The 15,542-nt window shown below is 35.5% G+C and overlaps 1 protein-coding gene across 1 annotated transcript in view; it reads left to right on the top strand.

Moving 5' to 3' along the window:
- LOC140145867 (uncharacterized) overlaps nt 1–15,542 on the top strand; it is a 53,921-nt gene that overhangs the window by 5,787 nt on the left and 32,592 nt on the right. The window contains 2 exon segments of the mRNA XM_072167565.1: nt 12,395–12,439; nt 14,760–14,897. Of these exon segments, the coding sequence (XP_072023666.1) occupies nt 12,395–12,439; nt 14,760–14,897 (183 nt within the window).

Raw genomic sequence — 15,542 nt, 5'->3', positions numbered from 1 at the left:
TTAATTGAGATGGCCTTACAAATAAGTTTAAAAGAAATTCAGAAATAAATCTGTCTTGTAGGCCTATATATTTTTCATTTAGGCTATATAATACACATTAACTCTTCTGGTCTCATATATTTCTAATTTTAAAATGAAAATTCCTTAGAACCCTGGCTGGATGACTCTGCTAGATAATGGTACTCATTTAACATGCATGTGGTCAAATCTTTTATATTATTGAGAACACCTTTTCATGCCCAAAATTGATGAATTTTGGTCCATTATCCTGTCGGTTTTGAAAAACTCATCTCTTTTTCCTCAATGAATATTAGCCTAGTAAGAAGTATGTAATGTGTATTTTAAATGAACGATGACGTTTGAGATGATGCTGGACTGATGTTATGGGCCTATACTCTAATATCAAGTCATGTTTAAGTCTAAATGGAAGCAAACTTGGGTCAACAGTTTGATATGAACCTTTTAGCTGTATCATTTGGCTTTGTGTGGCCATCGGTCGGGCCGGTGGCCTTGGGGGTGGGGTGGGGAGGTTGGGTGGGGGTGGGTCGACAAGGGCAACCATTGGTCAGAAGGAGGGGGCGGTCTACGGAAAATTTTCACCCAAACCCAGCTTCGGATGCAGCCCATTCCTCCATTAATGGTTTCATTTGCTCAAACTTGCTTACCCACAGACAATGTATCTATGACATTTGAGTCATATGATCACATATTTTTGGCACCAGGGGACCCCCAAAATGACAAAATCACACTTGCGGGTGAATAAATGACCAACTTTGGGTGCTCATAACTTTAAGAGGAAAGCAGATATCTGAAATTTAGAGCCAGATTATGAAAATATGACATAAGGTTAGCCAGAATGCAACATTGCAGCTTTATATCTATTCAGAACAAAAAGTTATGAGCTACCAAAGTTGGTCAAAATCACCAATGACACTAGCGAAAGTGCCAAAAAGGGGGGTTCCGGCCAAACCCATTTCTCAAAACGACATGGCCTATGAGGCCAATTTTTTGTATGGGTTCATTGTGGCCACAAAAGATTATTCTGATGGAATTCCATCAAAATCTGAGAGGGTCACCTGGGGATCCCTGGTTGATTTGACATGGAATGACCCAACTTTGTCTTTTTCCAAAGATTGCCTACATCATACATGTAGAACATTCTAAAATTAAGTTGAAGTGCTATTTTAATAATTTATCTACATTTTTAAGTGATTGCCTGTTGTGATCGGCTGTGTTTACTTCCGAACTTTCATTGCTTTAGGCTAAAAAAATTGTTATGTCTCAGAGCCCATGGCAGTTTCAAAAACGAATGTGGAATGAGGTGGTTTTTTCTCAGATTTTTATATTTTTAAAAATTTTGAATTAAGATGTCATTTTTGAGTGCCCAAAAGTACACAGCATAAAATTGTGGTTGATTTACACAATTGAAGCAATTGATACCTAAACAATGCGAGTATCAAATCAAGTAACTTTTCTTCCAAATTTGTCTCAGAATTTCATGATTTTATGGCAAAAAACTATAAAAAAAAGGGAAATAAAAAATTCAGCTGACAGGACAAGAAAAACAATGTGTGCAGTGGCTTTGAGACAAAAAATGTTGTTTAGCCTTACACTTTTACCCAGTGTCATGCTTCATCATATTCTACTAGATTTCAACAGTAATAAACCAGGGCCGTAGCAAGGTTGAAAAATGTGGGCCGGCCATCACAAGCTATCACAAATGTGGGGCGGCCAAATTACAAATATATGCCCAAATTGAAACAAAGATATAAAGAAAAACATAACAAATTTCTCAAAAAGTGGGGCGGCCATGGCATCTCCGGCCGCCCCGCTTGCTACGGCCCTGTAATAAACTCTAATCTCAAATGTGAAGCTGTCGGTAAGCAAATTTGTGGCTCTTCTCGAGTAAAACTCAAGTTCTTGTTGTAGTATGTGCACTACCAAGTGTCAATGAAGCTGAAGAAATGGCAACTTGTGTGTCCAAGCCAATGATCAATAATTGCCATTAAACCATCAAGTGATATGATTACTACTTGTTAAGTGTTTAATCATAAGGCATTACTACAGTCAATGAAGAAAATTGTGTCCAATCTGACTATACCCAGTGATGCCAAAGGCATACCTTAGGCACACAATTGCCTGAAATTGGACTACTTTGCACGGTAGCAGCAGTAATTTAACTTCATTTTCCTTCAAGTCTCTGAAGCTGTACAATTTGACAAAGGGTTTTGTGATCATTTATTGATCGGTCGGTATCTTTAATAGTCAAATGCTTTTCCGCCCAATTGGGTGATTAACATTCTAAATTTGGGTAAAACTGCCCAAATGTCCAGTTTAGGCATGTTTTTTTAATTCTTAAAAAATGGGCTAAAGACTCAAAAATAACCTGTGACCCAGTAATAATGGTAATCCCCTCGATTGACTGAAACTGCTACACATGGAAAGCTTGAGGGTCCCTTTTCCTATTTGTCACCCCCTCCCCCGAAGTCAAAAGGTGGTGTCCCTCATCAGTCATGAATTTTGACTCCAATACTGTGCATGTTGTGGTGAGAGTAACTATCAAACATGTGTTCACTATGTGATTGTAACAAGTTCTCTAAATTGGAAATGGAAGGAAGTTGCAATTGTTCACTTTGCACATGGTGCCCACAGGTGTATGGTAAATCGGAATAACTTGGTTAGCAACTGCTGTCATTCACATCAGTCCACACCCATACTGAAGGGACAAGTAGAATGCGCAATTGAATTTCTGTTGTGGGTTCACTTGTCACTTTTTAAGTTTGTAGGCTCTTCTCCCAATCAAGGTAGAACAGACTATGGTTGGCTTGATAACCTGTGCACAGTGTCAACACCCTGTATTATAAATATTTTTTTCCATACAGCTCAATACTCCGTTGAAATCAATATTCTATTGTTGACACAGATAAAGAAAGTTTACATATATGCTATGTGTCTAGGATGTGCACCTGGAACTTAACTAAATGGGCTGAACGTGTTCCATAAAGGATAAATGTCATTCTCAAAATTAAATATATCTCAATTTTTACGTTGGATTTCAAATTTTTTACATTAAAAATGCAGTAAAAGGGCTAGTTGGTCTCAACAATACTTCGGCGAAGCAGGTGGGGAAAACACAAGGGGAATCTCTGACTAAACCCCCTTCAAATTGTTAGAGTTTTAATATTTTTTGGCAAAGACGTATACCTCCATGTGTACAGTACACTCGCAAATAATGCAGGTTTATGAAATTGGTGTACATAGCCTTAGAAACTAAACGAAAAACTAAAAGTGCAGATAGTAGCCACAAATGTCACAATGCTGTTTTTTGCTGTCCCTTTCTGTCAGTCCACACCCATAATAGTGCAGTCAGTCAATTGGGTCACTGAATTAGAAAATTGTGATGTAGTAGTCAGGATGTGCTAATTCCAAAACAGTTTAAATTCAAGTTGCCAGATGTTAGAGAGTGCAGGTATAAGAGAGTGAAGAGATTCCTGGTTCTTGTTTGTTTTGTTCTTGATCTGAAACATCTCCTCGGAAGAGTCCAGCTTGTGGTCTTTGACAACTGAATTGCCCACTGGTGGATTTTTTTTGAATGAAATAATTTTACAGTATGCAGATTTGAGAATATTATATGCCGAAGTTTACAGTCAGAAACATTTAATGCATCATAGCATGCCAACGTAACTGGCAATGAATGGGATGCCATAATTCTTGAGTTGTATGAAACAAACCTTTTGAGTAGGTGTGTCACCGTGTGTGTACTAAATTAAAACATGAGTGGTAATGCGTGGTTCTGCAAAGTGACAACTTGGAATGGATTGAGTTTTTGAGGGACTATTGAAGTATTGTTGGTAGCATATGATCTCATCTGTAGTCAGTAAAATTACAAGGACTAGACGTACACGGAGGAGGTTTTAATTAATTCAGGAAGAACATAGTGGAGTAACATTAGTGATGTACACAGTACATGCAACCTGATGTGAATCATTGTGAATGGAGTAATATGTGAACTTTGAAACAGGAGTCTTTCCAGTGCATTTGAATCATTCTGTTTTTTTGTTGGGGTACGTATTCTCTATCAGTTGACATAGCAATCTGTACACATACTACACATGCAATGAATATTGCAGAGACGTCTACCATAGGGTGATGAGTGCGATTGCCAATTATACATCAAGCAGACAGGTGCATATCCAAACATGTACATCCTGTGAACGTGATAATTGTTGCTTCAAGTTCTTGCGGGATTTTTGCACTGGCATTGGTATACCTGCTAACTGCTAACCTGCATCAGTCTCCATTCTACGGAGCACAACTCTTGACCAAAGACAACTATATTAGAGAACTTTGATCTCAGGCAACTATTAACGATCATCATTATGAGTTCACTCTTGGTTCCACGATATGCTTTGGTGAATCGCAGTTCAATGTATTCCATAACTCGACCGTCGGTGGTGTTTTATTCACTTCATAAGAGGAATAGCAAACTATTTGCAAGCCAGGAAGGAATGGCATCCATGCCGAGTTTTTATTCTGGGTCGTTTGAAAAGTTTGCTGATCTGGTGAGTTTAAAAGGTTTATGTTTTCATTGATATTTCCTTGGCTTGCAAATTTTGCAAATGTTCTTGTACCATGTAACTACCGTATCTCCTCGATTTAAATGCCCCAGGAAGGGCGTTACATTTTTCAAAAGTTGATTTCAAAGCGTGATGTAACTATGTTTTTTGATATCGGAAGTTAAAGAAGATACGAAAAAGGAGAGAAGATGAACAAAGAAGTCACTTGGCACCCCCAGGATTCGAACCTTTGACCCCCCGCATGCCAACCTCACGATCACAGACCGGTAGCTACATGGGTTATGGCTGCCCGGGCAGTAATTCCGTGAGCATATAACACTTAGGGTGATTGCGTCATCGCAGACCCTGGGATTCACGCATGTTAGGGTTTTAAAGGTATATCAAAGTATCAAAATTATTTAGTGATAATTGGTTGGTACAAACTCTAATTAAAGATCTCTCTGGAGGTTGACAATTGTTTGTCATTGAAAAGTTAATTTTCCATTTTTTCCACTTTTGAAATGAAGTGAAATATGCACAGTCATTTGATTAAAGCTCCCTTGGCAAAAGAGTTATCAAAAAATCAAATCATTTCCCTTTTACTAAATTGAATTTCTATCCATTTATCAGAGTTATGTTTTTAAACGATATAAAATGGAAAACAAAAAATCCCTCACATAAAACAGCAACTAACAAACAGACCCAATTGCACTGTTGTTCAGATCAGATACAAAAAGACACATTACTATTTTATAGGTTTAATTTTAAGTTTAAAAAATGTAAAATGGTTTTTATTTGAACATGTTGTTAAACCTGAATCTCAGATGAGTGATCTAAGATAAACATTATTATGCTGTGAAGTGCATACCGTACATCATTCTACAATACTTCTTCAAAATTCAAAATCATATAACATTAAAGTAAAGATCAAATGTCTTGTCTTAAAAGATGACAGTATCAAGAAATGCAAGAAATATGTTGCCAATACTGTTGCGATGTTGATACTATCTACACATAATTATCAGAATATACACACCTTGGCCTTCTGCCATGTGTATAAATTTAAAGTGTCAAACTGAGATTTTCTGTACAAGATACAGAAAACTTCTCAAACAAACTATCAACAATCATAAATAGGTCAATATGAAAGTGGAAATATTTGTGCAGTTATTTTTCATGCTATGCCAATTGTGTATTCTTCTTTGTTGTCTCGACTTAACCCCCTGAGCACTACCTGGCAATCTAACATTGCCTCTGATTGGTCAATTATATGATGTCTTCACTTTAATCACCAATCAGAATGGAGCTTTGCAAATAATTCACCCCAATTTTTTTGCATGGTGAAATTATTCTAACAATGATGCTGATTGGTCCAGTTGATAATGAAAACTTCTTTTGGGCCAATCGGCAGGTAGTTCTCATGGGGTTTTAAACTTTGTTCAGAAAGAGACTATACAGTCACAATTTCTGTCTGTATGTGTATGGGAGTCTGGGGGTAAATGTGCTAATTGACTAAAGTTTTATGAAATAGATGCCATTCCATAAGTATCACTACTGCTGTTCAAACTCAAACTTGGTAGCATTGATCATTGGGTGCGGGACTTACTACAGTGATCTGAAGGATGTTGAGGTGAGGTCAAGGGTCATGTTGAGAGTCATCCAGAGGTCAAGTTTCTTTGGTGACATTTCAGGAAATTGCTCTGTTTGTGCAAATACTTCTTGCAAATAAATTTGAAGCTGTAGGAGATATGTTAACAAATAACCAGAGGTCATCCAGAGGTCAAATTGTTCCGACTTGACTGTAACGTGGTGGAAATAAATGTGAGGATAACATGCTAACAATCATATTTTTGCCGCGGATTAGTCTCTGGATAATTTCTTAATGATACCAATATGAATTCTTTATTTCCTGGAATTATATCAGTGGCATATGTGACATTATGGGTATTGGGGTTTACAATAGTTAATTTGGAGCAAATAATGCATTTCCGTGAATTCATGCGTAATCCCTTGTTTACTTATATTGAGTCTTTTTCTTTATCAACCAATACACAAAAGGAATATTTTCACAGGTTGTTATAAATGTTTGTGATAGAGGCTTCAAATGTGAACAGAACAAAATTAAATGTACGGTGTGTCATCACTGTCATGCCTATTTGACTATTTCATGAATGATACACTGCAAATAACTCTGATGGGGAACTCACTTTGCAAACAGTATGAATATTGTTGGTTGCACATGTTGAACATGAATTCAAAATGTGACAGGCTAATTTACATGATGTATTCATTTATTCTACATGTACCATCATTTTGCATGTCAGATTTGATCCTTGTCGGATTGCTTTGGAGTTTCACATTGTATTGATTCATTACGCATCTATGGCTGGGCATCTATGCTTGGTCAATAAATGAACAAATCTGGATTTTGATTATATTAATTTACATATTGTAGTCATTTTGGTCATCGCATACTGAAATGCCTTTTCACTAGTTTGCAAAATACCTAGTGTGCATAAGCAAGTGTTACTGATTATCTTTATGATCATATGTGATTGAAGGGAGTGGCACTGAAACATATAATTGTGAAGAAGTGACTAATGTTCGTCATTACGTACATGTATGTCTACAGACGTAACAAAGTTGGAGGATTACATTTACAAACTGTTGAGAACACACTGTTCAATGATGTTTTACACCAATATTGCTTGGCTATATATCCAGTTGAAATCCATACACCCCTTATGGAAGACATGGCCTTAATCTTCCACACATGGAGTGTGAATTTCAAATAGGACTACCTGAATGGATGACTCCATTTGAAATTCACACCCCCTGTGTGGGAGATTAAGATCATGCTTCTATAGGGGGTGTATGGATTTCAACTGAAATAGCCCATTGCACTTGTTCTCAATCTGCTTATGAAATGAACCAATCGTATGACGCATTTGGCAGTGTGGTTTTGGAATCGGGTTTACAATCTTGTGTTTAAGAACAAATTGAAAATGTAGTGGAAATTTATCAGAGAGTATTAATCTCAGGAGAAAATAGATATTGTATGCAGTGGCATAGCCAAGTAGGGCAAAGGGGGGACAGCTGTGACCTCTGTGAAAAGTCTTGCCCCCTCCCCCTTGCCTCTCCTTTGGAGTGGTGCCTGTCCCAATATTTAAGATTTTTAGGCCTTTTTGTACTATTTTGCCCCCCTTAAAATTTTGTCTTCCCCCTTGCCCACCCTCTGAAAAGTACGGATTTTTAGGCCTTTTTGTACTTCTTTGCCCCCCTTAAAACTTTGTCTTGGCCTCATCCTACCTTTGCCTACCCTCTGAAAAAGTGCTGGCTCATGTAAAAGGTCTTTTTCAAACATGTATACTATGTACTAAGGAAACTTGTTGAACTACATACATAGACCTGGAGACATGTTGCTCCAGATCAACATGTCTACAGGCCTATACAGAAATTACGAGTTGTCCTGATTACAATCAACAGACTTTGCATTGGAGCTGTTGCCCTTTTAAAATTCTTGATATACTTCTCCATTATGCAGTTGTTGTTATATCTAGGATCTAGGGTGTTTCGTTGCCCAGGTAACATAGCAGAATAGGTCAAGTACATGTACCTTTGAGGCATGTTGACTGTGATCTATTTTGATGAGTTTCCGTAGGCAACAAAACATTCTGATATTTATTTGAAATGTTATATCAAAAATGAACATTTTGACTCCTCTTTTTTCATAATATTATTGATTGTCATAATATTATTAATATTTTTGACCCCATAGAGCCAAGAATGTGACCTTCGAACTTTTCATTAAGAGTGGTACATCCTAGATAGGTCAAACTATACATTTTCTGAATCCCTATGACTAGACGAATGCTTTTCTATGTACCCTATGATGTCACACACTATACTCTAAGACGCCATGCAAAATCATGAGAAGGGCTAAACCCAGTGACCGGTTTTCTTCTAATCTGTAATCGGTTAGCAAAACCGCAAAACGTCTGCACTGAATATGTGGAAACATTTGTAGTAGTTGTTCTATTAATTACCAAGGCCTCTATTTTTGTGCTGTTTTAAATAGCCATAGATCAGCAGCTGAGTATAGTAGTAATTAGGTATTTGATCCTGTCAATTGTTTCCTCACTTTAACGTAGAGTTGTACAGAGCTGACAGCTTCCTGATCTACAACACAAAGTGACGTAACTCTAATTACAACTCAAGATTGTTGGAGAACAGTGCTACCTATATACATGTAGTGATTGCATGTAGATAAGGTTATGATTCAGTGATTTGCTTATTTGGAAAATCATCAAATTTCAGTTTTTAGCATCTGTGTTATGTACTCAGCATACATAACGCTAACATAGCTGAAAGCGGTGTATGAAAGGTCTGTTACCCGATTGACAGCCTCATCCCCCAATATTTATATTTTATTGATGAGTTCTTGGTATCCTATAGATATAATAGATCATATTTTTCTCATTACCATCCTGAAATTTGACACTACAGATCGATGTATTTCTGAAGAAATTGTGAAAAACAGTCAATTTGTGGTTACTTATTTTTACAAAATTTCACACACCCAAAGTCAGGGTTGAACTTGTAGCTAATTTGTTGTCAAAATGTGTCAAATTCTTGACTAATTCAACAAAATGGTGCAATTTTGGACTCTGAGTGGTGGGCTCCAGTGCTAAAATTGCAGCTGAGTGGTGGGCTCAAAAACTTGGGTGGTGGGCTCTACCGCCCATAGTAATTGTGGGTAGGGGCCAGGAATTTCACCATATCGCTGAAGCCAAATTTCTAATTGTGATGGCGTTCTCATCAAAATAAAGCTCTGAAAATGGCACATATGTATACAATGAAACTAAATTTTGAATTTGCTTGACAAGTGACTTTTGCTGTATTGCGTTAACAGAGATGTGAGAAAGGAAGGTATTATTATGACAATGGACATGTAATACATTGATAATGATCTGAACAAAAGGCTGCAAAATCCCCTTTGTTACTAAGTTTTGTCATGAGTTTTGTTTATTTTTAGGTCTAGGTGGGTGTATGAAATGTCAAGGAAGATTGATTGGATATGAATACCCACAAACTGATACAAAGTACATTGCTGATCTAGTGACTCATTACTAGCTTGCTTCAATATGTTCAATGTTGTAACTGTCTTGGAAAAAGTCTTGGAACATTTACAATGTAAGAATGGTAAACATGTCTCCCCTCTCCCTTTGCAAAGTTGAGAAGTTATGCCAATGTTGTCAGAAGTTATCCCAATGTGCTCCAACATTGATTAATGGGGAAAGGGGAAGGGGAAGTGATTTTCTGAGATGTCATGTATGATCCAAATACATGTTATTTCCATAATCATGAATAACTTGTGCACAAGTGTGACAAGTGTTCCAAGTACTTTTTTCCAAGATTGTAAGCTATTGGTTTTATAGGTTTTGTGTTCTGTCCCTTTGTTTAATGACAAACCAAATGCTTCACCCAGGCATGCATACTTTAATTAGCAGATGTAGAGATCAAATTCAAATATATGCAAGACTCATTCATTAGTTATTCTTGGTTTATAAAGGAATGGCAAGCTAATTAGGTTGAAGACAGAAAAAATTGATGACAAACCTCAAAGTCTGCCATGAAGTCTGTTGAAAGAAATGTCAAAGAACAATACCGGATGGCTGAGGAGTTGATATGACCACCAGGGAGATAGATTCTCAGGAAATTTACTCAAAGGAATTAAAAGTCTGTAAAGGAAATGCTACAAGAAAATGGGAAATCTTGATATTTTGACATTTCATTATTTCGAACAGCTTGTAAACTAGTTCAAACTGTACGGCAGGAACAGCTTGTAAACTAGTTCAAACTGTACGGCAAGGTAGGGTAGGTTAGGTTGGGAAGAAAAACTATCCCCACTGGTCTCTAAATCAAACGCTGCTAGACAAATTGATTCAATGTTGTAATTCTGGATGTGAAAAGAAGGAAATGATGATCAATTTAATTAAGGTGCAAACTGCAAAATAGAACTTGTGGCTTGATGTACATGTAATCTGCAGCTGCCTTGTCATGTATTTTCATATCACACCTATACACCACAGACCCTAGAAAAAGATGTGTGCCTAGACCAGGTGCATTGTACTCCCTATTCCAGAAAAATACAGCACTAATTGCATGGGATTAAAAAAATATTATCAAGTTCTGCCAAATGAAACATAGCTCAATCCTAATCATTCATATAGGCCTAGTCCTAACTGGAGATAAAAGGAAAAGTTCACTTTACTAATTTCTTGAAAAAAGAGCCAAAAACATGCATTTTTAATTTAATTAAATGGTTGGTTATAAGAATGAAACATGTCTTTTCCAAAAATTAGATGCATAAATTCAAAATTAGTCTTAGTACAAGTCTTTGGGCTTGATTGTCACAGCATACGAAAAACACCCTATAAACGCATGTTTTTGGCCCTTATTTCCTAAAAATTGGCCAAATATTAAAATTTGACTTTTATTGCTAGTTAGGACTAACTAAAGGATTAGGATTTAGCTATATTTCATTTGACAAAACAGGATAATATTTTTTTAATTACAAAAAATTAGTTCTGTATTTTTCTGGAATGGGGATTAGTTTCAGTCTCGAGTTTTGCTACATGTATGCCTTCTATATATAGTAAAAAATTGATCAAAATCCAAAAGCATGTTGTTATTATAGGCATGAGGAAAAGGTGATGTGAATGGTGGTTCAAAAGAAAAAAAGGGAATAAAACAACATTCATGGGTAGATTGTATTTCAAATGAAAGAGGACGTAGCTATTGTGCCAAATTTTACATTTACAATATATGTATATTGTTGAGCAGTTTCAGTTTCATTGATATGTGTTTTACTTGAGGGGAATGTTGCTATATCTTACACCTATCACAGAATTTAATGTACTGTATGGTTGATAGTTTGCTCTACAATCATTTATCATCACACCAAGTTGTGTATGGAGTGAAGAGTTTGGAAAAGGCTTCAACCAATTGTTTGATTTGGTAGATGATCTGGTTGTAATTGCGCTTTTACATCTATGCAAGTAGTGTTAAGTGCCACTCATCCAAGATCTAAGGTTTGACTATGGCTCATAAAATGGGTATTCCATTGCAATAAGTATCATACAAGGTTAATGAATTACTCTGAACTAGCAAGCAATCGGACAATCCTCATTAATTATTTAATTAGATAAGGTGTGTGACAACTATAGCCAATAGTCAGGATTCCTTCTATTACATACATGTTTATCATTACGATGATGTGAAACCCATGGCGATATTTTTCCTACCACTACCAGATCATTTCTGCATTTAAAAGTGGTGAATCCTCCCCTTAAATTGTAGCACATGAGTTATAATGATCTTTCTAGTATATTGTGAGTGAATTTTACTACCAGACAATAATACTTTGCAGTGTAATTTCTTCACTGATTTGATAAACCATTTCTAAGGGTGGGGTGTGACAACCTAAAGCTAGTACCACCATGTGCCATCATGGCTTTGAACTCAAAATTGTGGCAATTAAAATTAAAGCCACAGTTAAACCTCCCAATTTGATAGGTCAGTACTTACATGTATTCCTTACCACTAATCCACAGCTCTGACATTACATGTTTAAAGGGTTTTTAAAGTATATATCGATTCTTTCTGGATAAAATTCTACAGGAAATTATACATGAAAGAAATTGCAGGTGTGTGCTATATTCTGTGATAAAGCATAGAATTACACTTACATATATGCACAAATTGTCTTGAATGTAGATTTGATTCATAGGTCATTTACCTTTTATTTGTATTTTTTTCTCTTTGATATTTGACAGGTTGCTGGCAGCCATGTTACCTCATATGAGTCTCTTTTCAGACAGGTAGGTTGCATGTTGCTTACAGAATGTAGAAAGAATGATAACAGTTTAAGGGATGGGGTATGAACGTTTAGACAGTATTTATTTTGGGACATTAGAGCACATCATCAGGCATATCGATTTGCATTCTGAATACGAAGAATGTCCTTCTGATCAAATAATTTTGATTTTTTTTTTTTAATTCGCAATATAATACACATTTTATGGCAACTGATTAAAAATTGATATTTTTGATATTTAACAGTCCTCAAAGTAAATTTTATAAACCGGATGATATGTACGTAAAGTGTAGGTAGCTGGGATGAAAAGCCGGTAATCAATTGAAAATTTGACCTTTCGTATTGAAGATATATGGATTTTTATCCTAAAACACCAAAAAATATTATGTCTTTTTGAGCAAAAAATGTATATATCTTTGATATGAAAGGTCAAAATTTTCAATTGATCATCGGCTTTTCTTCCCAGTTACATACACTTTAACTACATAATCATTAGATTTATGAAGTTTACTTCGAGGACTGTTATATATCAACAATTTTAAAAATATCAAATTTTAATAATTTGTATTATATTGCAAAAACTGAAAACTGAAACCCAAGTCGGTCCCTGGCTCCACTCCAACCCGAATTAAACATTTTGTCCTGTGGGCATACAGAATTTGCAGTTACTTGAATAACATTTTCCATTAATTGTTCACTAATCATCAAATCTAATTTCATGTAATGAAAAAAATACATGTGTGCTGAAAAGATCTGTAGGCATTTGTAAATTTGTGCTGTTATTTCATTTGTGAGACAGTGACACTTGTAACCAAAACTCTTAAGAAAAGACAATACATCTTAAAATAGATATAGTTTAAACATACTATAGATTAAACGTAAACTTATCTATGTAGGGCACACTCCTACTTAACTTGCAATAAAATGTCAAGTAATCTAGTACAGATTCCTGTTCTTATTTTACTCTCCTCTGTTCAGCAGGATTGACAAGATATGAAGTAGTTTTTGAAGGAAATCTTTAATTACAAGGAGGGGGAAGCACTTTAAGTCTTGTTGTAAATATAGATCTGTGCCATCTTGTCAATGAGTTGTGGTAAATCTAAAAATAACTACAAACTGGCAATAAATAAACAGGATAAGACAACAATCAGGTGTGTGGGGGAGTGTGTAGGACAGGTCAGCTGAGGTTGGGAATAGTATTGAGTGATGGCACTTTGGTTTTAATGTATAGGCCTACTATTGTCTACTTGTAGGCATAGATGCCAGTGCATAAAGTTTTTTATTTTGTGGTATTAATTTTTAGCACTTTGAAATGTCAGTTTTTGCAGTTTCTTTTATAAGCGATTACAAACATATACACATATATACCTATGGGTAACTAATTTTTTTGTTGGCTTTTAAATTTGTGGTTCTGAAATTAGCTGTGAAAATAAAAGCAACGTGCAAGTTTCCCTGTTATAAAGTAGAATGAATTGTACACTCAAGTTAGGGGCATTTAAATTCAAAGGTTTTTATGATTGCTTTTATTATTTTTGAAATTAAGTAGCCTTTTGAAGATTAAGGTTTAAAATTATTTGATTGGTAGTAAGGTTACTTACCAGAAATCATATATTTTTTCTTTGAAAGTCTCAATACAAATAAAGGGTGGTAAAATAAAAGTAACATAAATATACTTTTGTATGATTTTTGTAGTGTATACATTACAAGGTCTAATTGCCTACTATAATACTAACACTAGAATGAAAACTATAGAAAGTACATCTAGCTTGAGACAAGTACCATCATATTGAATTGCAGAAACAAAAATTATGATGAGACCAAATATGTTTGAGTTGCTCTTTGAAACTGATATTATGTGATTCACAAATGTAAATAGGAATGGAGTTTCATATATGTAGGGACTAGAAATTGAGAATAATATTAATAACCAAGAACGTCACAATTTCCAGGTGATCATGATCTATACTATGATCAGCTCTTAATAGGCGAGAATTATTTGGTTTTTGTTACTGCACTAGTCAATAAAGTTCCAACTTATGCACATGTAAATTCACAAAAGCGTGCATCATTCACGCAATACCCAAAGCGCAGTTCGTGTAGTGCTGCGCCCTGATATGTGTAAGCCATTCAATATCAATCCACGATGTTGTGAGTCCTGTCTATTATGAGCTGATCAAAGTATATATCTGTATCTCCCATCCCAATTTCTGTGATCTCCAAGTCGAAAAAAATTGTTTATTTGAGTAGTTTACCGTGTCAATAGTAACATTGCAATTAAATGTAAACCATGTTTTACCAAACTTATTATAAATTTTTTGTTGTAGGTGGACAAGAATGGCACAGGTAAAATAGGAGCAGCTGAAGCAGCATTGTTCCTGAAAAAGTCTGGCTTGAAGGAAACCTTACTGCATAAGATATGGGAACTGTCTGATCCACTAGGAAGAGGGTTCCTAGATAAACAGGTGAGATGCAGGAGATTAAATTTTATTATGGTCTGTAGAACTATGGCAATAGTTACAGTTTGTTAAGCCTGTATTCTAAGCCCCCCTTTAATAATAAAACTCCCCACAATTTTTTTCAGCCACACTGTTCCATAAATGCTGTCAAAATACCATCCAGTACCTGTGTTTTTTTTTGTATGGTTTGCTCTCCGATTTACTCAGGTCCTAATATATATTTTGTACAGTTAATCAGGGTTGGACTTTTGACCGGTCAAAACCTGTTTTGTCCACAAAGCGGTTGAAACCAGGTTTAAACTGGTCAAAACCGAACAAAAGTGGTCTAATCTGGTCAAAACCTGATTTGTATTCTAGAGTTAAATGAAGTTGATGTATCATGTATACATATAACATAATTATAATCACTACTCTGATAATGATAGAATAATATGATTAATTATCATTAATTAACAAAATATAAAGATAAAAAACATCCCTTGAACTTTATTCAATGAAGATTTCACTGACAAGGCCTACTGATGAAGTTAAAGCTGAACAGCATGCTGCATTTTATATTTTACATTGACACATTGAAAATAAATATTTTGGAACTGTAAAAATTGAAGCCTGTTCTGTAGTCCTTTGGAAGATTTACGCACCCACCTGGCT

The sequence above is a fragment of the Amphiura filiformis genome, chromosome 1, assembly GCF_039555335.1.
Source record: "Amphiura filiformis chromosome 1, Afil_fr2py, whole genome shotgun sequence".
Lineage (NCBI taxonomy): Eukaryota > Metazoa > Echinodermata > Ophiuroidea > Amphilepidida > Amphiuridae > Amphiura > Amphiura filiformis.
This window is presented reverse-complemented; position numbering and strand designations above follow the sequence as displayed.